At 36.7% G+C, this 26559-nt stretch overlaps 1 protein-coding gene across 1 annotated transcript in view; it reads left to right on the top strand.

The window, feature by feature from the left end:
* STXBP5L (syntaxin binding protein 5 like) overlaps nucleotides 1–26559 on the top strand; it is a 432652-nt gene that overhangs the window by 73328 nt on the left and 332765 nt on the right. Inside the window, exon 3 of the mRNA XM_032406647.1 lies at nucleotides 2878–2975. Within this exon, the coding sequence (XP_032262538.1) occupies nucleotides 2878–2975 (98 nt within the window). The remainder of the gene's footprint in view (nucleotides 1–2877; nucleotides 2976–26559) is intronic.

The raw sequence follows: 26559 nt of genomic DNA on the forward strand, positions 1-26559 counted from the left end.
TTCATTCCATTAAATATGTTTTTCATTTTGTTTATTGAGCCCTTTATCTCTGCTATGTTATTCCTTATCTCTGTGTTAAGGGTCTCACTCATGTCTTCCACTCTTTTCTCAAGTCCAAGAGTATCCTTATGATCATTGCTTTAAATTCTCTATGAGGCACTTTACTTATATCTGTTTTGCTTAGACCTCTGGCTGTGGCCTTGTCCTGTTCTTCCATTTGGGATAAATTTCTCTGTCTCATTTTTTGTTCCTCTCTGTGTTTGTTTCTTTGTGTTAAGAAAGTCAGCTATGTTTTCTGTTCTTGAATATAGTGACTTTATGAAGAAGAGGTCCTACAGTGCCCTGGAGTGCAGTGTTCCCTGTTCACCAGAAACTGGCACTTCAGGAGAGTATCCTATGTGTGTTGCTTATGTCCTGCTTTTGTGTCTGAGTTGCTTTTCCTTTCAGTGCAGTTGTCTGGACTGACGCTTTGCCTATTATGGGTTATGTTTGCTCTCAGTGGTGTTGGTGGGACCCAGGCAGGCCAACTCTGAGGGGGCGTGGCTTTGGGGGAATTTGGGAGTGGGGCAGCAGTGTTAGCAAAATTTGTGCTGGGCCACTAGTCCTATTCCAGATCCCCTGAAGTGCTGTGGAGGCTGGGGGCTGCATTCCCCGGGGTGGCTGGGGGCACATGGCTGGGCACTATGCAGTGGCTGGGTGCAGTGTGAAGCAGTGGCTGTGCATCCAGTGGCTGGGCAGAGCACATGGACAGCTTTAATAAAATTGGCCCTGAGCCCAGGGTCAAAGCTAGCAGGCTGGGAGTAGGTGAGTCCTCAGGAGAACTCATGGGCATGGCATACTGCTAGCAGTTTAGGTAGCAAATGTCTGTGTAGCCTGACTCCTCTAGATGGCCCTCTGTTTATGTTGGGGAACAGGAGAGGAAAATGGTGACTACCAGCTCCCTCTTTTTCAGAGAAGTTCCCAAACACACTCCAAAATCAGTATGAATAAATCTCCCTCCCATTAGCCACTGGTGTCGTGTAAATTTCTGTTTTTATGCTTCCTGCCCATGTAGGCTGCTGTCTCTTTAATGGCAGTGACCCAGCTATCACTTGCCCTCGTGGCTAGCCCAGAGCTGAGTCGGCTGACTTTTAAAGCTCCAGGCTCCAAGTCCCATTAATTATACAAACTCATGGAATTCAGCCCCTCTCATTTTCAAAGCCAAACATGAGAATTAGTCTTCCCCCTTTTATGCTCCCTGGTCCTAGGGTCCATTTCTCTGCCCTCTACACATGCTAGTTCCCTCCCTTCTGCCGGCAGCTTCCCCTGCCTTTTTGTCCTTCCTAAACTTTCAGATGCAGTTTGTTCTCTGTTTTTAGTTGTGGAGTTTGTTTTGCTTTTCTTCAGATTAGAGGGTTTATCTACTTGGATGTGGATGATATCTAGTTGTAAACATGGGATGGTGTGAGGTCAGGGTCCTCCTACCCTGCTATCTTCCAAAGCTCCTTCTAGGTGGGTCCTCTATTTCTGACCTATGTGGGTCCTCTATTTCTTTGAAAAGTTATATTTCATGTTGAAATTAATTCCTGTATATTATTACATATTCTTATGTTAGTCTTGTCACCTTTATGATATTATCAACTCTTTATATTTTTCTTTTCTTTTTTCCCCATTGTATGACTATGAAAGCTTTCAAACACACAGAGGAGTTGAAAAAGTTATGAGTGTTCATGTATGTATGTGTATACACACACACATACACATACATATTCACCCCCTAGATTTGACAATTATCATTGTGCTATATTTACTTCATAATATATGTCTATCCATCTATGAACCATAATACTTACATGGATGCATTTTGAATTAAGTTGCAGGTGTCTGTAGACTTTACCTCTTAAAACCTCAATATGCATATCTTTAACTAGAGTTCAATATTGTATATAATACTATTTCTTATCTTTTTTTGACATTCAATTTACACACAGAGAAATGATAAATTTTATCATACAATTTTACCAGTGTATACACTTGTATAACCCAAACTTTATCAAAATATAGAATATTACCTTTACTCATAAACCCTTCCAGTGAGTTCTCCTCAAGTCAACCACTGCTCTGATTTTTTTTTCACCATAGGTTAGTTTTGCTTCTTCAAATTCTAATATAATTATACTATATGCACTGTTTTGTGTATTGCTTCTTTTATTTAGAATAACGTTTTTGAGAATCATCCATGTTGTTGCATCTGTCATTAGTGTTTATCTTTCAACTGGTGAGTGGTAATTTATTGTATGGGTATAGCACATTTTTGCTTTTGATTCTCTTGTTGGACAGTTGGACTGTTTTTAGGTTGTTACATATAAAGCTATTAGGGGCATACTTACACAAATTGTTATGTGGCCATATGCTATTTTCTGGGATACATACATAGGAGTGAAATTTATAGGTCATAGGACAGATAGTTTTATAGAAAATTGCAAGACAATTTTCCAAAGTGTTTATGTCATTTTAATACTCCTACCAACATTTGGTAGTAGTTATTTATTTATTTAATTTTTTTAAAACTTTTTTTTTAAAGATTTTATTTATTTATTTGACAGAGAGAGACACAGCGAGAGAGGGAACACAAGCAAGGGGAGTGGGAGAGGGAAAATCAGGCTTCCCACTGAGCAGGGAGCCTGACGCAGGACTCGATCCCAGGACCCTGGGATCATGATCCCAGCCAAAGGCAGACACTTAATGACTGAGCCACCCAGGAGCCACAGTAGTTATTTTTTTAATTAAAAATAATTATTTTAGTTATTATGGTAGTTGGACAATGGTATCTTGTGATTTTAATTTTATTAATTTTTATTTCCTTGATGACTGTTTTTACTATCTGCTCTCTTTCAGACAGTTCGGCATGGTTTTCCTTATCAGCCCACAGCATTAGCCTTTGATCCAGTTCAGAAAATCTTGGCTATTGGGACAAGAACAGGTGCTATAAGAATGTATCCTTAATTTTTGTTTTATTATTTGTAACATTAATACCAATTACATTTCCTTAAATATTCAGGTAAGTGGAATATGACCAAATAAAGTTGGTTTCTTCAAAATGAGTAATGATTGTGAAAGCCCACATTGTCCAGTTTATTGGCGTATTTTTAATGTCTGTGAGATAACTGTTGATGTCCTTTCTTTAATTCCTTTGGATAAATACCTAGAAGTGGAATTGCTGAATCATATGGAAGTTCTAGTTTTAATTCTTTGAGGAAATTCCATACTGTTTTCCATAGTGGCTCTACTAATTTATAGTCCCACCAACAGTGTACAAGGGTTCCCTTTTCTCCATACCCTAACACTTGTTATTTCTTGTCTTTTTGGTAATAGCCATTCTAACAGGTATGAGGGGATATCTCATTGTGGTTCCGATTTGCATTTCTCTGATAATTAGTGATGCCTAGCAACTTTTCATGTTCTAGTTAGCCATCTGTGGGTCTTTTTTTGAAAAATGTCTATTCAGATCCTCTGCCCATTTTTTAATGTAATTGTTTTTTATTTTGCTATTGAGTTGTATGAGTTCCTTATATATTTTGGATATTGACCCCTTACCAGATATGTAATTTGTAAATATTTTCTCCCATTTATTTTGTTGATGGTTTCCTTTGTTGTACAGAAGATTTTTAGTTTGATGTAGTCCTACTTGTTTATTTTTGCTTGTGGTATCATATCCAAAAAAATCATTGCCAAGACCAATATCTAGGAGCTTACTGCCTTTATTTTCTTCTAGGAGTTTTATGGTTTCAGGTCTTATATTTCAAGTCTTTAATCCATTTTGAGGTAATTTTTATGTGTACTGTAAGATAGTGGGCCAGTTTTCTTTTGCATGTGGCTGTCCAGTTTTCCTGGCACCATTTATTGAAGAGAATGTCTTTTCCTCATCGAATAGTCTTGGCTCTCTTATCAAATATTAGTTGACCATGTATGCATGGGTTTATTTCTGGGCTCTTGGTTGTGTTCCATTGTTCTATGTATCTATTTTTATGCCAATACCATAATGTTTTGAATACTGTAACTTTGTAATATAGTTTGGAATCAGGAAGCATGATGCCTCTAGCTTTGTTCTCTTTTTTCTCAAGATTACTTTGGCTATTCGATGTCTTTTGTGGTTTTATACATATTTTAGGATTTTTCTATTTCTGTAAAGGATGCCATTGGAAATTTTATAGAGATTGCATTGAATCTGTATATTGATTTGGATAGAATGGATAGTTTAACAGTATTAATTCTTTCAATCCATGAGCATGGAATATCTTTTCATTCATTTATAACTTCTTCAATTTCTTTCATCAATATCTTATAGTTTTTAGTGTCCAGGTCTTTCACTTTCTTGGTTAAATTTATTCATAGGTACTTTATTCTTTTTGATGCAGTTGTAAATGGGATTGTTTTCTTAATTTCTCACTCTGATAATTCATAATTATATATAGAAATGCAACTGATTTTTGTATATCGATTTTGTAGGATCATTTTCTTCTCAATCTACTATGTCAAACTACTTTGTTTAACTGGTATATGAAGGTAATTTACTATAAGGTAATTATATGTTAGGGCTTTTAATTCTGCCATTTTACTTCTTTGTTTTCTGCTTGCTTCCTCTGTTTCTTGTTCCTATTTCTTTTTTCCTATTTTCCTGTGGGTTATTTTGAAATTTTTAATAATTTAATCTTGATTTATTTATATTGTTTTTGAGTATATTGTTTTGTAGAGTTTTCTCAGTGGTTGCTCTAGGTATTACAATAAACATACATCAATTATCACAGTCTACTGGTATCAACATTTTTTTCACTTTGAGGAAAACCGAAACCTTCCTTCCATTTAGATCCCTGTACCCTGTCTACTTTTAAAGTACAATTATCTTATGTATTTCCTGTATATGCCTTGAGCAGCACCACATCAGATGGTGCTATCATTTTTGATTCAGGCATCAAATGTGACTTAAGAAACTCATAAGAAGTAGGATAATCTATTATATTTACCCAAATTTTTACCCATTCCTGTTATTTCCTTTCTGAAGCTCCAAGACCTTTTCCAGGGTTTTTAAGGTGAAAATATGTGTTGTTGATTTGAGAACTTTCATTTCCTTCTGGTTAGAGCACTTTCTTTAGACTTTTTTTAAAGGGTAGATTTGTTAGAAACAAATTGTCTTAGTTTTTCTTTATCTGAGAATGTGTTTATTCTTCATTCTTCAAGGATATTATTTTTGCTGTATATACACAGTTGACAGTTACTTTCTTTTATTATTTGAAAAATGTTGTACCATTTTCTTCTGGCCTCTGTGGTTTCGGATGAGAAATTACTGTCATTCAAATTCATGTTCATTTATAATACTTTGGCTGCTTTCCAGAGCTTTTCCCCTTAGTTTTCAGAAGTTTAATTATGATATTTCTCGACATGGATTTTTCTGGGTTTATTTTATTTGGTGTTTGCTCCACTTTCTTAATCTGTAGGTTTATGTATTTCATCAAATTTAGAAGTTTTCAGCCATTATTTTTTATAATAGTTTTTCAATCCCACTGTCTTTTTACTCTCCCTCTGGGACTCCAATTATAGGAATGTTATATCTTTTGTTCTTGTCCCACAGACCCCTGACACTGTTTATTGTGTTTCCCCACTTCAGTCTCTTTTCCCTCTGTTGTTCAGATCAGGTAAATTTTATTGATCTCTTCCCAAGTTTACTGATTTTATCCTTGTCATCTCCACTCTGCTACTGAGCTTATCCATTTTTATCTTGGTTATTATATTTTTCAGTTCATTTCCTTTTTATAATTTCTATTTGCTCATCTTTATTTCTCATTTGTTTTAAGAAGATTCATAATTGCTTATTGAAGGATTTTTGTGATGGCTATTGAAAACCTTTTTCAGAGAATTACAACATCTAATACATTTTGATATTGGCATGTATTGATTATCTTTTCTCATTCAAATGCCATTATCTTGGTTCTTAGTATGGTGAGTGATTTTCAGTTGTATCCTGGATATTTTGGATATTATATTATGAAACTTGGATGCTATTAATCATTTTATTTTTTACCAGTTAAGTCCCCCTATTGAGTTGTAGCTTGAGGGCCAGTTGAGTGTGTATATTCAAGTTTTGTGGTGGGCCCTGTCAATACACCCACCCCAGCAAAAATGGGTACTGACTCACCCACCTCATTTTTCGATGTGTGGGAATGGAAGTTCATCTTCCTACAGGGCCCCAGTGACATCAGGAGAGATAGGAAGCATGGCATCAACCACTCTTCCTTGCACCACCTTGTTCCAACTCATTGATGTGAGTAGAGGTTCAGCTCCTAGCAGGATGCTCTGACACAATATGGGTGCTGACTAGCCCTGATTTGCCCACCTTATTCAATCTTATTGCTGTCAGGTGGATGTGAGTATTCAACTTCCCAATGACCACCCTGCTGACATGGAGAGCTAGGAGAGTATATTGAGGCCTAATGTGTGTATGAATCCCTACCTTGTACCATCTCATTAAATCTTGTTGTCCCTGAACTCCACTGATGCTACCTTGGCAGGAAAATTAGAACACCCTTTTTTTTTAATACTAGGAAGGGAATGTAAGATCAGGTGCTCATTCAGACTAATACTGTCCCATCAGATTGGATTACTCCCACCTGCCTCCACTAGTCTGGAGATGGCAGATTAGCATTTTCCTTAGTGCACTAATACCACCTGACAGTGGAACAGAGTGCTACCTGCTTCTGCCAGGCAGGGGATGGGTGATTAACTCCCTGTCTGTGCCCTTAAACACCACCTGCTGAGGGAATTGGAGTGTGCTCTCTGCAGGATGGGGGCGGGATAAGGTGGAAGATCAGTTCCCCAGTCAACCCTGTTAAACTGTGTTGAGTCAGGAAGAGGAGAGTTTTTTCTTTGTTGTTTGCTAGATTAGGGTCAGTGATGCCAAAATTTGTTTTTAGGCCATCCTATCTTCTCAGTCCTCTGACTGGGAAAACAGCCTTTTCTTGGAGTTTTTGTTTCTGTTTTTTTGTTTGTACCAGTTGATGGTTCTGGGTTGGAGACTTCTACAGTGCATTGTCCAGGATACATAAGACACGATAAGGAAACCCAAGGAAATCACTGCTGTGTCATTCCTCAAGTCCTGAGTTGCTTTGTCATTCCTCCTTTCTACCTTTCAGATTCTTCCTATGTTTGTTTGTAATGTTATATCCAGGGATTTGTTGTTGTTGTTGTAAGAGGCAGAAACTGGGAGGAATGGAGCTACTTCTTCACAGATTTGGAATTCTCCACCCCCAAATTTTAATATGTTGTGTTTTCCTTTCATTATGTTTAAAATATTTTCTAACTTCTGTTTGATTTCTTTTCTTGACTTATGGATTATTTATGTGTTATGTAGTTTCCAAATATTAGATGTTTTTCTAGAGGTCTGTTATTGATTTCTAAGTTAATTCCATTGTGGTCAGAGAATATACTCTGTATAACATGAATCCTTTTAAATTAATTCAAGCTTGTTTTATAGCCCTGTCTGTGGTCTGTCCTGATAAATGTTAAAAGTGTATTTGAAATGAATATGTATACTACTGTCATTGGTTGGACTGATGTGTAAATATCATTTAGGGAAAATTGATTGATAATGTGTTTAAGATCTGTATTTGTACTGATTTTCTCTTTATTATGATCTATTTCTTCTATTAGTGAAAGTTTACAACATAATTGTAAACTGATCTGTTTATCCTTGCAGTTCTATCAGTTTTGTTTCATTTCATGTATTGTGAAGCTTTATTATTAGCTGTATGAACATTTAGGAGTGTTAAGTCCTCTTGATGAGTTGACTCTTAACATTATGAATTGACCTTCTTTGTCCCTGGTAATATTCTCTAATCTGAATTTTACTTTGTCTGATATGGATGTAGCCACTGAAGCTTTCTTTTGATTAGTCTTAACATGGTATATCTTTTTCCATCTCTTTTATTTAACCTATTTGTGTCTTCATACTTCAAATGTGTTTGTAATGCAGCATAGAATTGGGTGTTTTTTTTTTTTCTATTTGACAATTTCTGTCCTTTAAACTTAAAATTTTAAAATTTATTTTCATTTTTTATTATTATTTTTTACCCACAAAGGTTTTATTGTTTTTTTATTTTTATTTTTATTTTTTTTAATTTTATTATCTTACGTTAGTCACCATACAATACATCATTGGTTTTTGATGTGGTGATCCACGATCCATTGTTTTCGTATAAGACCCAGTGCTCCATGCAGTACGTGCCCTTCTTAATACCCATCACCAGGCTAACCAATCCCCCCTCCCCGCTCCCCTCTAAAACCCTGTTTGTTTCTCAGAGTCCATAGTCTCTCATGGTTCATCTCTCCCTCCAATTTCCACCCCCTTCATTTTTCCCTTCCTTCTCCTAATGTCCTCCATGCTATTCCTTATGTTCCACAAATAAGTGAAACCATATGATGATTGACTTTCTCTGCTTGACTTATTTCACTTAGCATAGTCTCCTCCAGTCCCATCCATGTTGATGTAAAAGTTGGGTATTCATCTTTTCTGATGGCTGAGTAATATTCCATTGTATATATGGACCACATCTTCTTTATCCATTCATCTGTTGAAGGGCATCTCGGCTCTTTCCACAGTTTGGCTATTGCTGACATTGCTGCTATGAACATTGGGGTGCATATGGCCCTTCTTTTCACTACATCTGTGTCTTTGGGGTAAATACCCAGTAGTGCAATTGCTGGGTCATAGGGTAGCTCTATTTTTAAATTTTTGAGGAACCTCCACACTGTTTTCCAAAGTGGCTGTACCAACTTGCATTCCCACCAACAGCATAAGAGGGTTCCCCTTTCTCCACAACCTCTCCAACATTTGTTCTTTCTCTCCCTGTCCATTTTTGCCATTCTAACTGGTGTAAGGTGGTATCTCAATGTGGTTTTGATTTGAATTTCCCTGATGGCTAATGATGATGAACATTTTTTCATGTGTCTGTTAGCCATTTGTATGTCTTCTTCAGAGAAGTGTCTTTTTATATCTTCTGCCCACTTTTTGACTTGATTATTTGTTTTTTGGGTGTTGAGTTTGAGAAATTCTTTATAGATCTTGGATACCAGCCCTTTATCTGTAGTGTCATTTGCAAATATCTTCTCCCATTCTGTGGGTTGCCTCTTTGTTTTGTTGACTGTTTCCTTTGCTGTGCAGAAGCTTTTTATCTTGATGAAATCCCAAAAGTTCATTTTTGCTTTTGTTTCACTAGCTTTTGGAGATGTATCTTGAAAGAAGTTGCTGTGGGAGATGTCAAAGAGGTTACTGCCTATGTTCTCCTCTAGGATTTTGATGGATTCCTGTCTCACATTGAGGTCTTTCATCCACTTTGAGTTTATCTTTGTGAATGGTGTTAGATAATGATCAAGTTTCATTCGTCTGCATGTGGCTGTCCAATTTTCCCAGCACCATTTATTGAAGAGACTGTCTTTTTTCCATTGCATGTTTTTTTCCTGCTTTGTCAAAGATTATTTGACCACAGAGTTGAGGGTCCATATCTGGGTTCTCTATTCTGTTCCATTGGTCTATATGTCTGTTTTTGTGCCAGCACCATGCTGTCTTGGTGATCACAGCTTTGTAATATAGCTTGAAATCGGGCAACGTGATGCCCCCAGCTTTGTTTTTCTTTTTCAACATTTCCTTGGCGATTCAGGGTCTTTTCTGATTCCATACAAATTTTAGGACTGTTTGTTCCAATACTTTGAAGAATGTCATTGGAATTTTGACCGGGATGGCATTGGGTATAGATTGCTCTGGGTAGTATAGACATTTTAACAATGTTTATTCTTCTGATCCATGAGCATGGAATATTTTTCCATCTTTTTGTGTCTTCTTCAATTTCTTTCATGAGTGTTCTGTAGTTCCTAGAGCATAGATCCTTTACCTCTTTGGTTAAGGTTTATTCCGAGGTATCTTATGGTTTTTGGTGCTATTGTAAATGGAATCTTTTCTCTAATTTCTCTTTCTACAGTTGCATTGTTAGTGTGTAAGAAAGCAACTGATTTCTGTGCATTGATTTTGTATCCTGCCACATTACTGAATTGCTGTATGAGTTCTAGTAATTTGGGGGTGGAGTCTTTTGGGTTTTACACATAAAGTATCATGTCATCTGTGCAAAGAGAGAGTTTGACTTCTTCTTTGCCCATTTGAATACCTTTTATTTCTTTTTGTTGTCTGATTGCTGTTGCTAGGACTTCTAGTATTATGTTGAACAATAGTGGTGAGAGTGGGCATCCTTGACGGGTTCCTGATCTTAAGGGAAAGGCTTTCAGCTTTTCCCCATTGAGGGTGATATTCACTGTGGGTTTTTCATAGATAGATTTTATGAACTTGAGGAATGTTCCCTCTATCCCTTTACTCTGAAGAGTTTTAATCAGGAAAGGATGTTGTATTTTGTCAAATGCTTTTTCTGCATCAATTGAGAGGACCATATGGTTCTTCTCCCTCCTTTTATTAATGTGTTCTATCACACTGATTGATTTGTGAATGTTGAACCACCCTTGCATCCTGGGGTTAAATCCCACTTGGTCATGGTGGATGATCCTTTTAATGTATTGTTGGATCCTATTAGCTAGGATTTTGTTGAGGATTTTGGAATCCATATTCATCAGGGATATTGGTCTGAAATTCTTTTTGATGGGGTCTTTGCCTGGTTTGGGGATTAAGGTAATGCTGGCCTCATAGAATGAGTTTGGAAGTTTTTCTTCTGTTTCTATTTTTTGAAACAGCTTCAGGAGAATAGGTATTATTTCTTCTTTGAATGTTTGGTAGAATTCTCCAGGGAATCCATCAGGCCCTGGACTCTTGTTTTTTGGGAGGTTTTGGATCACTGCTTCAATCTCGTTACTGGTTATTGGCCTATTCAGGTTGTCGATTTCTTCCTGTTTCAGTCTTGGCAGCTTATAGGTTTCCAGGAAGGCCTCCATTTCATCCAGATTGCTCAGTTTATTGACATATAGTTGTTGATAATAATTTCTAATAATTGTTTCTATTTCCTTGGTGTTAGTCGTGATCTCTCCCCTTTCATTCATAATTTTATTAAATTGGGTCCTTTCTCTTTTCTTTTGGATAAGTCTGGCCAGTAGTTTATCGATCTTATTAATTCTTTCAAAGAACCAACTTCTAGTTTCGTTGATCTGATCTACTGTGTTTCTGGTTTCTAATTCATTGATTTCTGCTCTAATTTTAATTATTTCTCTTCTAATGCGTGGCTTAGGCATCATTTGTTGCCTTTTCTCTAGTTCTTTAAGGTGTAGAGTTAGTTGGTGAATTTGGGATTTTTCTGTTTTTTTGAGTGAGGCTTGGATGGCTATGTATTTCCCCCTTAGGACCGCCTTTGCAGTATCCCATAGGTTTTGGACCGATGTGTTTTTGTTCTCATTGATTTCCATGAATTGTTTAAGTTCTTTGATTTCCTGGTTGACCCAAATATTCTTGAGCAGAGTGGTCTTTAGCTTCCAAGTGTTTGAATTTCTGCCAAATTTTTTCTTGTGATTGAGTTCCAGTTTTAAAGCATTGTGGTCTGAGAATATGCAGGGAATAATCTCAATCTTTTGGTATCAGTTGAGACCTGATTTGTGACCCAGTATGTGGTCTATTCTGGACAAAGTTCCATATGTGCTCGAGAAGAATGTGTATTCTGTTGTTTTAGGGTGGAATGTTCTGTAAATATCTATGAGGTCCATCTGGTCCAGTGTATCATTCAAAGCTCTTGTTTCCTTGTTGATTTTCTGCTTAGATGATCTGTCCATTGCTGAGAGTGGAGTATTGAGGTCTCCTACAATTAACATATTGTTATCAATATGACTCTTTATTTTGGTTAACAGTTGGCTTATGTAGATGGCTGCTCCCATGTTGGGGACATAGATATTTACAATTGTTAGGTCTTCTTGTTGGATAGACCCTTTAAGAATGATATAGTGTCCTTCTGTGTCTCTAATTACAGACTTTAGTTTAAAATCTAATTTGTTTGATATAAGAATTGCTACCCCAGCTTTCTTTTGAGGTCCGCTGGCATGGAAGATGGATCTCCATCCCTTCACTTTCAGTCTGGATGTATCTTTAGGTTCAAAATGAGTCTCTTGTAGGCAGCATATGGATGGGACCTGTCTTTTTATCCAATCTGCAACCCTGTGCCGTTTTATGGGAGCATTTAGGCCATTCACGTTGAGAGTGATTATTGAAAGATATGAATTAATTGTCATCATGTTGCTTGTGAAGACGTTGTTTTTATAGATTGTCCCTGTAAATTTCTGTTGTATATCACTCTTGGGGTCTTTCTCCTTTTATAGAACCCCCCTTAATATTTCTTGCAGGGCCGGCTTAGTGGTCACATATTCTTTCAGTTTCTGCCGGTCGTGGAAGCTCTGCATCTCTCCATCCATTCTAAATGAAAGCATTGCCGGATAAAGTATTCTTGGCTGCATGTTCTTCTCATTTAGTACCCTGAATATGTCTTGCCAGGCCTTTCTGGCTTGCCAGGTTTCTGTGGATAGGTCTGACTTTATTCTGATGTTCCTCCCTTTGTACATAAGGAATCTCTTCCCCCTAACTGCTCCTAAGATGGTTTCCTTGGTTCTAAGATTTGCAAGTTTTACTATTACATGCCAGGGTGTTGGCCTGTTTTCCTTGACCTTGGGAGGGGTCCTCTCTGCCTCTAGGACGTGAATGTTTGTTTCATTCCCCAGATTAGGGAAGTTCTCAGCTACGATTTGCTCAAATACATCTTCTAGTCCTCTCTCTCTCTCTACTCCCTCTGGGATTCCAATTATTCTGACATTGGAATGCTTCATGGTGTCACTTATTTCTCTGATTCTATTTTCATGGATTCTGAGTTGTTTTTCCCTGGCCTCCTCTTTTCCCTTTTTATCTATTATATTGTCTTCCAGGTCGCTTATTCATTCTTCTGTCTCAGTTACCCTAGCTGTTAGATTATCTAGATTGGATTGGATCTCATTGGTAGCATTTTTAAGTTCTGCCAATTCAGCTTTCATTTCTGCCCTTAGAGACTCTATGTTGCCATTAATTGATTTCTCTATTCTAGCCATTGTCTTCACAATTGCTAGCCTGAATTCCATCTCCGACATCTTGGTTATATCTGCATCCATTTGTAAATCTGCAGCATAAGTCATGATCTCTGAGTCTTTTATATTTTGAGGGCTCCTCCTCCTAGTCATTCTGTTGATGGGTGTTTGAGGGAATGTATAGAGTCCAAATTATTGACCAGAACCCAAGCAAGATGCACCTGTTTTCTTGGGACCTTAGGGTTGCTGGCCTCTTGTTTTCCCAGCCTGTCTTCTGGGGGAGGGGCCTGCCGTGCTGTTACTCAGGCAACCCTGTTTGGGCAGAGTGGCCCTGCCCCCCTGTGGCAGGGGATGGGCTCAGTGGGAATCAGTTTTTGGGGCTTTTGTTCTCTGGCGGCTTTCCCTGGCGGCTTTCCCTGGTGGCTTTCCGAGTCTCTTCCGCGAGTCAGAGCAGACGAGACCATTTGCAACCCTCTGCCTCAGAGCAGAGAGACCACAGTCTGTTCTTCAGTGAGCTCTCCAGGCCACACCGTCTCCGTTTCTGTCTGTGCTGCTATAAACTGCAGCGTCCTGGGTTGTGCTCCCCTCCGCAGTGCCCCCAGTCCTGCCTCCAGGTCGGGGTACGTCTCTGCCCTTTGTGCTTCTAAAACTGCCAGCTGCTCCCAGTTCACATGCGTGACCCCGCCGCTCTGGGTTTCCACCCCGGGGGCTGCCCTAAAGTCCTTTCTCCGCCTCTACCGGTCTGCGAGTCTGTGCCCTGTCCCCAGCACGCGAGGCTGTTGCTCACCGGCGGTGTAGGATCCCCACGGACAGGCTCCCTCCCGCTGCCGTTTGTCCTCTGATATCTGCTCGTGGAATCAGGGCTCCCCGCTTCTTCCTCAAAACCAACCGCCTGCGATACTGTTTGTAGAGATCCAGATCTTCTTACATCTCAGGCTGGTTTTGTGGGTGCTCAGAGTGGTCTGGTAGATATCCAGCTCAATTCCGGGGACCAGTTGAAATAGGGTCCCCTACTCCTCTGCCATCTTTCCTCTTTCCCCAGAATTTATTTTTATATTAAAAAGAAATTCACATTTTGAAATAAGATTATTTGGGGTATTTTGATGTTAAATTGTCTAAGTTCTTTATATATTTAGGATATTAACTCCTTATTAGGCATATCATTTGCAAATATCCTCTCCCATTCCATAGGTTACCTTTTTGTTTTGTTGATGGCTTCTTTCACTGTGCAAAAACTTTTTATTTTGGTGTAGTACCTATGTTTATTTTTGTGTTTGTTTCCCTTGCCTCAGAAGACGTATCTAGAAAAATGTTTCTACAGGTGATGTGAAAGAAATAACTCTCTATGTTTTCTTTTAGGAGTTTTATGGTTTCAGGTCTCACATTTAGGTCTTTAATCCATTTAAGTTTATTTTTGTGTATGGTGTAAGACAGTAGTTTAGTTTCATTCTTTTGCATGTAGCTGTCCAGTTCTCCCATCACTATTTGTTGAAGAGACTGTTTTTCCTCAGTGTATATTCTTGCCGCCTGTGGTGTAAGTTAATATGACTATATAAGCGTGGGTTTATTTCTGGGCTCTCTATTCTGTCACATTAATTTATGTTTCTGTATTTGTGCTGGTACCATATGGATTTAATTACTACAGCTCTGTAGTATATCTTGATATCTAATATAACACTGCATGTAATTATACTTCAATAAAAAATAGTTAAAAATAGATTCATGATTTAATTGGTGTAAAGTGCTGTGGCAAGTGGAACCTGCCCCAGTTTGTTTTGGAATGGGATATTTGTTGCATTGCTCTGGGCTGGGAGGAGCTGTGACCTGCAGGGGATGGTCTCTAAAGGAGGCTGTTTCTAATTGTTTGGGAGACTCCTTCCACAGGTTGGGAGGGGGAGTTTTGATCCTGCAAAGTTTGTACTGGAATGTCATGGCAGCCTTTCTCCATGGGGGGTAGGTGGGTGCTGTATCTGCAATGCAAATGCATTATAATGAGTCTAGGGTTTACCCTGGGGCAGAGGTGGAAGAGGAGAGCACATATTCTGCACCTGTGGCTCTTGGTCTGTCAGTTCTAAGGTCTTCATTCCTTCAAAGATTTGGGACTCTGCTCCCAGTGTTCCTTCCACTGCTCATGTCTAGCTTCTACCTAAGAGAATCATATAGTATGTGACTCTGATCTGGCTTTTTTCACTCCGTATAATGTCTTTTAGATTCATCATAGTTATATGTGCATCAAAAGGTAATTCCTTTTTATGGTGGAGGAGTAGTCCTCTGTTGTATGGATATATTACATTTTGTTAATCCATCCACCTGTTGAATGATACTTGGATTGTTTCCAGCTTTTAGGTACCATAAATAAATCTTTTTTTTCCCATTGATTTATTTTATTTCATTTAACCTCCTTCTACATATGGATTAACATTTCAGTCATTTTGAACATTAATGTATAGATTTTGTGGAAATATAACTTTCCATTTGCATGGTAAGTCTGATGAGTGGGATTTCTGGGTCATGTGGTATGTTTAAATTTATGTGAAACTGAAATCATTTTCCAGAGATGTATCATTTTGAATTTCTACCAGCAGTATGAATTACAGTTGCTCCACAGCTTTGCCAGCACTTGGTATTTTCAATATTTTAAAAATTTAACTATTCTAATAGGTATAGTAGTATTGCAATGTGGTTTTAATTTCCACTTTCCTAACAACCGCCTATTCATGCCGTCCTTATGTCCTTTTTGTTGAAGTCTGTCTTTTGCCCATTTTAAAATTGTATTGTTTGTTTTCTTATTGCTGAGTTTGAGTTTCTTCATATATTCTGGATATAACTCTTGTTGAATATGTATTTTGCAAATATTTTTGCACACTCTGTAGCTTGTCTTTTCACTCTTTTAATGCTATCTTTTGCAGAGTAAAATTTTAAAATTTTGATGAAGTCCGACTTATCAATTCTTTTTAATGATCTTTTAGTGTCATGTCTAAGAACTCTTTGTGTAACCTGAGATCAGGTAGATTTTTCTCCTATGTTTTCTTCTAATAGTTGAGTTTGGTTTTTTTTACATTTAAGTCTGGTCCATGTGCATTTAATTTTTGTCTATGGTGTAAATTATGGATCACATTTGATTTGATGACATATAAATATTTCACTGGTCCAGTATTTTTCATTGAAAAGACTGTCCTTTCTCCACTGAATGCCTTTATGCTTTGGTCAAAATAGTTTTACCTAACTGTGTGGATATATTTATGGACTCACTGTTTATTTTATACTAACATATTATTTTGATTATTTTAGCTTTAAAATAAGTACTGAAATCAGGAAATTTATTATTTTTCAAAATTTTTTGGCTTTTCTACATTCTTTGACTTTACATTAGAATTTTAGAATCATACTGCCATTTTCTACCAAACATCTGTTGAGATTTTGGTTGGAGTTGCTTTGAGTCTATAGATTAGGTTGGGAAGAATTGATATCTTAATGATTTTGAGTCTTTCTCAATACATTAAAATGTTATATTTCTCTGTTAATTTGTGTGATTTTTAAATTTCCTTTATCATAGTTTTATATTTTTCAGTATTTATATCAAAGTTAAATGTGTTGACAGTAGTCTGCATATGCTATCTCCTCATTCCTGAGTTAATGTGTTTTATAACTTAAAAAATATAGAAAATTTGGGGCACCTGGGTGGTGCATCTGCCTTCGGCTCAGGTCATGATCCTTGGGTCCTGGGATTAAGCCCCGTGTTGGGCTCCCTGCTCAGCAGAGAGCCTGCTTCTCCCTCTCCTTCGGCTTGTGCTCTCTCTCTCTCTCAATCTCTCAAATAAATAAAATCTTTAAAAGATATATAGAAAATCTAAGGATGGTATGACAAATTTTGATGTTTGATAACAAAATTAGTATACAGAAGTGTACAGAAACATAGTTGATTTTTGTACATTAATTTTGTAAACTGCAGGCTTGCTGAACTCCTTTATTAGTCCTAATAATTTTTAGTATATATTTTAGGATTGTGTATGTGCAAGATCTTGTCAACTACAAATAGTTTTAGTTCTTTCTTTCTAATCTAATTTCTTTTAATATTTATTTTTTGTAATACTCCTTTTTAAGAAAATAACTAAAATACTACAGATAAATTTGAGAGCTAATTTCTTTTCTCAGCCCAGCTTCAATCTGTCTCTACCCAAAGCTAGTCATTTATCATAATTTGGTATTTCTTTTTGCTGTTTTTGTTCAACTTTTTTTTTTTTTTAAGATTTTATTTATTTATGTGACAGGGAGAGACACAGCGAGAGAGGGAACACAAGCAGGGGGAGTGGGAGAGGGAGAAGCAGGCCTCCCACGAAGCTGGGAGCCCAATGCGGGGCTCAATCCCAGGACCCTGGGATCATGACCTGAGCCGAAGGCAGACGCTTAACAACTGAGCCACCCAGGCGCCCCTTTGTTCAACTTTTTAAAAAGTTTTTTTGAGATATAATTTACTGTATAATTCAACTGTTTAAAGTGTAAAATTCAATGGTTTTTACTATGTTCTTAGAATTGTGCAATAATCACCATGATAACTCTTAAAACATTTATATCACCCCAAAAAGAAACCCTATAACTATTAGCAGTCACTCCTTATTTTCCCTCAGTCCTCCTCGTCCCAGGCTAGCACCAACCTAATTTCTATCTCTATAGATTTTTCTATTCTGGACATATCATATAATGGAATCATGTAATATGTGGTCTTTTGTGACTGGCTTAGTTAGCTTAGCACAAATAATATTCCATTGTATGTTTATAACAGTTCTTATTTACCCAGTTGCTTTTTATTTTATTTAATCAATTGATAGACATTTAGATTGTTTCTACTTTCTGGTTGTTATACATAATGCTGTAAACTTTTGTATACAGATTTTTGTGTGGTCATATTTTAATTACTTGGGTACACTCAGAAGAAAAATTGCTGCATTATGTGGTAACAGTATTTCACATTTTGAGGAAATTCTATATTGTGCTCTGAAGAGGCTAAATGGTTTTACATTTCCACAAGCAATATATTAGGTCAATTTCTCCATATCTTCCATATCCTCCATATGGATATCCTTGCCAACATTTGTTATCTATCTTTTTTATTATAACCATCTTTATTGGATTTGAAGTGGTATCTTATGAATTGCTCTTAATTGGCATTTCCCTAATGACTAGTGATGGTGAGCACCTTTTTATGCATCTGTTGATAGTTTGTATATCTTCTTTGGGGAAATGGCTTTTCAAATCCCTGCCCATTTTTAATTGTTTTCTTTTCTTTTTTTAATTAATTTGTAAGATTTCTTTATAAATTCTGGATACAAATCCTTTATCAGATATATGATCTGTAATTTTTTTCTTCCAATCTCTTTTTGGGTTGTCTTTTTATTTTCTTGATGGTGTTTTTTTAAAGCACAAAGTTTTTTATTTTTATGAAATTCAGTGTGTGTGTGTATGTGTGTGTGTAATTTTTTGTTTATGTTTTTGGTGTAGTATCTAAGAAGTCATTGCCTAACTTAAGGTCGCAAAAATTTACTCCTATTTTCCTCTAATAGTTTTATAATTTTAGTTTTTATATTTAAGTCTGTGATTCATTTTGAGTTAATTTTTTTATATGGTGTAGGGAATGGATCTATCTTCATTCTATTGCATGTGGATATTCAGTTGTAGCACCAATTCCTGAAAAAAATTGTTTTGATATCCTTATTGAAAATCAACTGACTAAATATGTAAGGATTTCTAGAATCTTAGTTCTGTTCCATTTATTTATATGTCTGTCCCTATCCAATACTTCATTGTTTTGATTACTGTAGCTTTCTTTACATCTTGAAATTGGGATGCTTGGGTCTTCCAACTCTATTCTTCTTTTTCAAGATCACTTAGGTATTTTGGGTCTCTAGAATGTTCATATGAAGTTTAGGATTAGCTTTTCAATTTCTGTTAAAAAAAAAAAAAGCCAACTGGGAATTTGATAGGATTTGCATTGATTTTGAAGATCAGTTTGCCACTCTAACGATATTAAGTTTTGATCTAGGGACGTGGGATGTCTTTCCATTTATTAGTTCTTAAATTTTTTTATGGTGTTTTATAGTTTTCAGAATACAAGTTTTGCACTTCTTTTGGATATTTTATTCCTGAATATTTTATTCCTTTGGATGCTGCCGTAAATGGAATTATTTTCTTAATTTCACTTTTGGATATTGTTAGTATACAGAAACATAGTTGATTTTTGTACATTAATTTTGTAACCTGCAGCCTTGCTGAACTCCTTTATTAGTCCTAATAATTTTTAGGATATTTTTTAGGATTGTGTATGTGCAAGATCTTGTCAACTACAAATAGTTTTAGTTCTTTCTTTGTAATCTGAATGTCTCTTATTTATTTTTCTTGCCTAACTGTCCTGGGTAAAAACTCCAATACATTGTTAAATAGAAGCTGCAGGAGCAGGCATTTTTGTCTTCCTGATCTCAGAGGGAAAGCATTCACTGTTTCACTAGTATGATGTTAGCAGTTGATTTTTTGTATATGTGCTTTATAAGACTGAAGAAATTTCCTTCTGTTCCTAATTCATTGAGAGTTTTTTGAAGGTATTAAATTTTCTCAAATTCTTTTTCTGCATCTATCGAGATGACCAAGTTATTTTTGTTCTGTTGATATGGTATATTAATTGATTTTCTGATGTTAAGACAATCTTGCATTCCTGAGGTAAATCTCACCAGGTCATGATAAACGATTCTTATTACATATTGCTGGTTTCAGTTAGCTTCTATTTTGTTGAGGATTTTTGTGTCTATATTAATAAATTATTGATCTTTAGTTTTCTGTCTTTATGATGTCTTGTCTTTTTCTGGTATCAGGATAATACTGACTTAATAGAGTAAGTTGGAAAGTGTTTCCTCTTCTGATTTTTAGAAGAATTAATGAAGAACAAGTATAAATCTTAACTGTTTGGTAGAATTCACCAATGAAGCCATCTGTCCCTGTGCTTTTAATTCTGAGTAGTTATTTGATTACTAAACTAATCTTTTTAAAGGTATATTTAGATTTTTTTACTTCTTTTTGAGTCAGTTTCAATAGTTTGTTACTTTCTAGGAATCTCTTCATTTAATATCAATTATCTAGTTTTTTGGGATATAATTGTTTATAGTATCCCCTTCTAATCTTTTTTAATTTTTGTGGTTTGTCCAATTTTTTTTTTTTTACTGATTTTAATTATTTGAGTGTCCTCTCTTTGACTCTTAGTTGATCTAGCTAAATGTTTGTAAATTTTATTGATTTTTTGAAAGAATCAGCATTTGGTTTCATTGATTCTTTTATTTTTCTATTCTTTGTTTATATCCACTCATCATTATCATCTTCTTTCTTTTGACTGTCTGGCTTTAGTTTGTACTACTTCTGTAATTTCTCATTGTGGAATGTTAGATTATTGAAGTGAGATCCTTTGTATAGATGCTTACAGCTATTAATTTCAGTATAAGAACTGCTTTAGCTGTATTCCCTTTTATCCTTTATTATGCTGTGTTTTCATTTTCATTCATCTCAAATTATTTTTTAATTTTCCTTGTGACTTCTTTGACCTATTGGTTATATAGGGGTATGCTGTTTAATTTCCACATATTTGTGAATTTCCCAAATTACTTTCTGTTACTGATTTTGAACTTCACTCCATTGTGGTCAGAGAACATAATTTATATGATTCCAATCCTTTATTTATTGAAACTTGTTTTATGGCCTATCTGATTTCAACTTCTGCATATAAATGGCTTTGAAATCATCACTGCCATCCTTACAACAACAAAATGTTGATCAAACTTAAAATTAACTTTTCCTGGACCTATTGGAGAACTGAGGTTACAGGGAAAATCTCTATCCCAAAATCTGGAAAGAAAAACAGATCTAGAGAGTCACAGCTGGTACAGAAGCTGCTGGAGACATAAACTGGTAGGAACACTCAAATGGTAATTTTTTCAAATTTTTGGATACTGAATGTGGACTATCATGAAAGTAAGAGTCTCATGGAGGCCAAAGTGTTAGTGGAACCCCTATATTTTCAAGGGTTTTTACCTCTGAGAAGTATACTAGGTTCTCATAGTGAAGATCTGAAAATGATCTCCTCAGGGCTCTGGAAAGGGAAGGAGAAGAATAATCATTGTAAAATGCACCCAGGGTATATTCTATAACAATGATTAATTTCCTGGGGAAAAGACTGCCAGAGCCTTATCCCAACTAAGGGAAGGGCAGTGTTCCAACTTTACCTCCCTTGTGAAGATCATACCTCAGACACACAGGGCTATTAAAAGACTGGAATTTAATCACAGTATTATTTAACACTCGCCCTCCCCCATACCTTATCACAGTACTAACCAGGCTCTGGCATAGTGGCCGATGTAGGCTCTCTCTGAGGAGTAATAGAGAAGTCTAAAGTCAAGAGTGGTGAAAAAAAAAACAAAAAAAAACAAAGACAATAGAGATATTCGATGTCTCTGACATAAATAGCTACATAAAACATCAAATAGACCTAGAAAAATTGACATAAATGCTCATGCTAAAGGCCATTGACCTCAGTTTTTATTAACCTATACCAACATACCTGGCTCTCAACAAAAAATTGCAGATAAAATGCAGTCTAAACAGATAAAGCAAGCATCATAACCGGACTGAGCTATGACAGAGATTATGGAATTATTAGACAAGGATTTTAAAATAACTGTTTAATATGCTAAGAGCTCTAATGTAGACACTATAAAACACATCTAAAAGTAGATAACATGCATGTAAAATGGTTAATGTAAGCAAAGCTATGGAAATTCTAAGAAATAATTCCAAACAAGGGGCACCCAGGTGGTTCAGTTGGTTAAGCACCTGACTCTTGATTTCAGCTCAGGTCATGATCTCAGGGTGTGGGATCAAGCCCTGCATTAGGCTCTTTTTAATAGACTGGACTCAAAGAAGGAAAAAAAATCACTAAGTTTTAAGATAGATCAATAAAAACTTCCCAGATGGAAATGTAAAGAGAAAATAATGGAAGAAAAACATATTAGAATAGTCAATAATTGTGTGACAATTTCAGAAGGTATAATATAAATGTTATTGAACTACCAGAAAGAGCAGAATGAGAAGATAAAAGAACAATATTCAAAGTAATGATGGCTGAGAACTTTTCAAAATTAATAACAGAAACCAAATTGAAGACCAAGGAATCTTAGAAAACATGAAGCAAGATAATTTTTTTTTAAAGATTTTATTTATTTATTTGAGAGAGAGAGTGAGAGAGAGAGCACACGAGGGGGGAGGGTCAGAGGGAGAAGCAGACTCCCTGCTGAGATGGGAGCCCAATGTGGGACTTGATCCTGGGACTCCAGGATCATGACCTGAACCGCAGGCAGTTGCTTAACCAACTGAGCCACCCAGGTGCCCCAAGATAAATTTCTTTTTATTATGTTAATCACCATACATTACATCATTAGTTTTTGATGTAGTGTTCCATGATTCATTGTTTGCGTATAACACCCAGTGCTCCATCCAATACATGCCCTCCTTAATACCCATCACTAGGCTAACCCATCCCCCCAACCCCCTCCCCTCTAGAACCCTCACTTTGTTTCTCAGAGTCCATAGTCTCTCGTGGTTCATCTCCCGCTCTGATCCCCCCCCTTCATTTTTCCCTTCCTGCCATCATTCATCATCATTATCTTCTTCTTCTTCTTTTTAACATATAATATATTATTTGTTTCAGAGGTACAGGTCTGTGATTCAACAGTCTTACACAATTCACAGTGCTCACCATAGCACATACCCTCCCCAATGTCTATCACCCAACCACCCTATCCCTCCCACCCCCCACCACTCCAGCGATCCTCAGTTTGTTTCCTGAGATTAAGAATTCCTCATATCAGTGAGGTCATATGATACATGTCTTTCTCTGATTGACTTACTTTGCTCAGCTTAATACCCTCCAGTTCCATCCACATCGTTGCAAATGGCAAGATTTCATTTCTTTTGATGGCTGCATAATATTCCATTGTATATATATACCACTTCTTCTTTATCCATTCATCTGCCGATGGACATCTTGGCTCTTTCCATAGTTTGGCTATTGTGGACATTGCTGCTATAAACATCAGGGTGCACGTACCCCTTCGGATCCCTACATTTGTATCTTTGGGGTAAATACCCAGTAGTTCAATTGCTGGAAAATATGGTAGCTCTATTTTCAACTTTTTGAGGAACCTCCATACTGTTTTCCAGAGTGGCTGCACCAGCTTGCATTTCCACCAACAGTGTAGGAGGGTTCCCCTTTCTCCGCATCCCCGCCAACATCTGTCGTTTCCTGACTTGTTAATTTTAGCCATTCTGACTGGTGTGAGGTGGTATCTCATTGAGGTTTTGATTTGGATTTCCCTGATGCTGAGCGATGTTGAGCACTTTTTCATGTGTCTGTTGTTCATTTGGATATCTTCTTTGGAAAAATGTCTGTTCATGTCTTCCTCCCATTTTTTGATTGGATCATTTGTTCTTTGGGTGTTGAGTTTAATAAGTTCTTTATAGATATTGGATACTAGCCCTTTATCTGATATGTCATTTGCAAATATCTTCCCCATTCTGTTGGTTGTCTTTTGGTTTTGTTGACTGTTTCTTTTGCTGTGCAAAAGCTTCTTATCTTGATGAAGTCCCAATAGTTCATTTTTGCCCTTGCTTCCCTTACCTTTGGCGATGTTTCTAGGAAGAAGTTGCTGTGGCTGAGGTCGAAGAGATTGCTGCCTGTGTTCTCCTTTAGGATATTGATGGACTCCTGTTTCACATTTAGGTCTTTCAACCATTTTGAGTCTATTTTTGTGTGTGGTGTGAGGAAATGGTCCAGTTTCATTCTTCTGCATGTGGCTGTCCAATTTCCCAACACCATTTGTTGAAGAGACTGTCTTTTTTCCACTGGACATTCTTTCCTGCTTTGTCGAAGATCAGTTGACCATAGAGTTGAGGATCCATTTCTGGGCTCTTTATTCTGTTCCATTGATCTGTGTCTGTTTTTCTGCCAGTACCATACTGTCGTGATGATTACAGCTTTGATATAGAGCTTCAAGTCTGGAATTGTGATGCCACCAGCTTTGCTTTTCCTTTTCAACATTCCTCTGGCTATTCAGGGTCTTTTCTGGTTCCATACAAATTTTAGGATTATTTGTTCCATTTCTTTGAAAAAAGTGGATGGTGTTTTGATGGGGATTGCATTGAATGTGTAGATGGCTCTAGGTAGCATTGACATCTTCACAATATTTGTTCTTCCAATCCATGAGCATGGAACGTTTTTCCATTTCTTTGTGTCTTCCTCAATTTCTTTCTTGAGTATTTTATAGTTTTCTGAGTACAGATTCTTTGCCTCTTTGGTTAGATTTATTCCTAGATATCTTATGGTTTTGGGTGCAGTTGTAAATGGGGTCAACTCCTTAATTTCTCTTTCTTCTGTCTTGTTGGTGTATAGGAATGCCACTGATTTCTGTGCATTGATTTTATATCCTGCCACTTTACTGAATTCCTGTATGAGTTCTAACAGTTTTGGGGTAGAGTCTTTTGGGTTTTTCACATAAAGTATCATATCATCTGCAAAGAGTGAGAGTTTGACTTCTTCTTTGCCAATTCGGATGCCTTTTATTTCTTCTTGTTGTCTGATTGCTGTGGCTAGGACTTCTACTACTATGTTGAAGAACAGGGGTGATAGTGGACATCCCTGCTGTGTTCCTGACCTTAGGGGGAAAGCTCTCAGTTTTTCCCCATTGAGAATGATATTCACTGTAGGTTTTTCATAGATGGCTTTTATGATATTGAGTTATGTACCCTCTATCCCTATACTCTGAAGAGTTTTGATCAAGAAACGTTGCTGTACTTTGTCAAATGCTTTTTCTGCATCTATTGAGAGGATCATATGGTTCTTGTTCTTTCTTTTATTAATATATTGTATCATATTGATTGATTTGCAGATGAACCAACCTTGTAGCCCAGGGATAAATCCCACTTGGTCGTGGTGAATAATCCTTTTAATGTACTGTTGGATCCTATTGGCTAGTATTTTGGTGAGAATTTTTGCATCCATGTTCATCAAGGATATTGGTCTGTAATTATCCTTTTTGATGATCAGGGTCTTTTTCTGGTTTTGGGATCAAGGTAATGGTGGCCTCATAAAACGAGTTTGGAAGTTTTCCTTCCACTTCTATTTTTTGGAACAGTTTCAGAAAAATAGGTATTAAATCTTCTTTAAATGTTTGATAGAATTCCCCTGGAAAGCCATCTGGCCCTGGGCTTTTTTTGTTGGGAGATTTTTGATGACTGCTTCAATTTCCTTAGTGGTTATAGGTCTGTTCAGGTTTTCTGTTTCTTCCTGGTTCAGTTTTGGTAGTTGATACCTCTCTAGGAATGCATCCATTTCTTCCAGGTTATCTAATTTGCTGGCATATAGTTGCTCATAATATGTTCTTATAATTGTTTGTATTTTTTTGGTGTTGGTTGTGATCTCTCCTCTTTCATGCATGATTTTATTTGGGTCATTTCTCTCTCTCTCTTTTTTTTTTGATAAGTCTGGCCAGGGGTTTATCAATCTCGTTAATTCTTTCAAAGAACCAGCTCCTAGTCTCGTTGATCTGTTCTACTGTTCTTTTGGTTTCTATTTCATTGATTTCTGCTCGATCTTTGTTATTTCTCTTCTCCTGCTGGGTTTAGGCTTTATTTGCTCTTCTTTCTCCAGCTCCTTTAGGTGTGGGGTTAGGTTGTGTATTTGAGACCTTTCTTGTTTCTAAGAGGAAAGTATATAGCTATATACTTTCCTCTTACGACTGCCTTTGCTGCATCCCAAACGTTGTGAACAGTTGTGTTTTCATTTTCATTTGTTTCCATGAACTTTTTAATACTTCTTTAATTTCCTGGTTGACCCATTCATTCTTTAGTAGGATGCTCTTTAGCCTCCATGAGTTTGAGTTCTTTCTGACTTTCCTCTTGTGGTTGAGTCTAGTTTGAAAGCATTGTGATCTGAAAATATGCAGGGAATGATCCCAATCTTTTGGTACTGGTTGAGATCTGATTTGTGACCTAGGATGTGATCTATTCTGGAGAATGTTCCATGGGCACTAGAGAAGAATGTGTATTCTGTTGCTTTGGGATGGAATGTTCTGAACATACCTGTGAAGTCCATTTGGTCCAGTGTGTCATTTAAAGTCTTTATTTCCTTGTTGAGCTTTTGCTTAGATGATCTGTCCATTTCAGTGAGAGGGGTGTTAAAGCCCCACACTATTATTGTATTGTTGTCGATGTGTTTCTTTGCTTTTGTTATTAATTGCCTTATATAATTGGCTGCTCCCATGTTAGGGGCATCGATATTTACAATTGTTAGATCTTGTTGGATAGACCCTTTAAGTATGATATAGTGTCCTTCCTCATCTCTTATTACAGTCTTTGGTTTAAAATCTAATTTGTCTGATATAAAGATTGCCACCCCAGATTCTTTTGGTG

The sequence above is a fragment of the Phoca vitulina genome, unplaced genomic scaffold (genome assembly GCF_004348235.1).
Source record: "Phoca vitulina isolate PV1807 unplaced genomic scaffold, GSC_HSeal_1.0 scaffold8, whole genome shotgun sequence".
NCBI classification, from domain to species: Eukaryota; Metazoa; Chordata; class Mammalia; order Carnivora; family Phocidae; genus Phoca; species Phoca vitulina.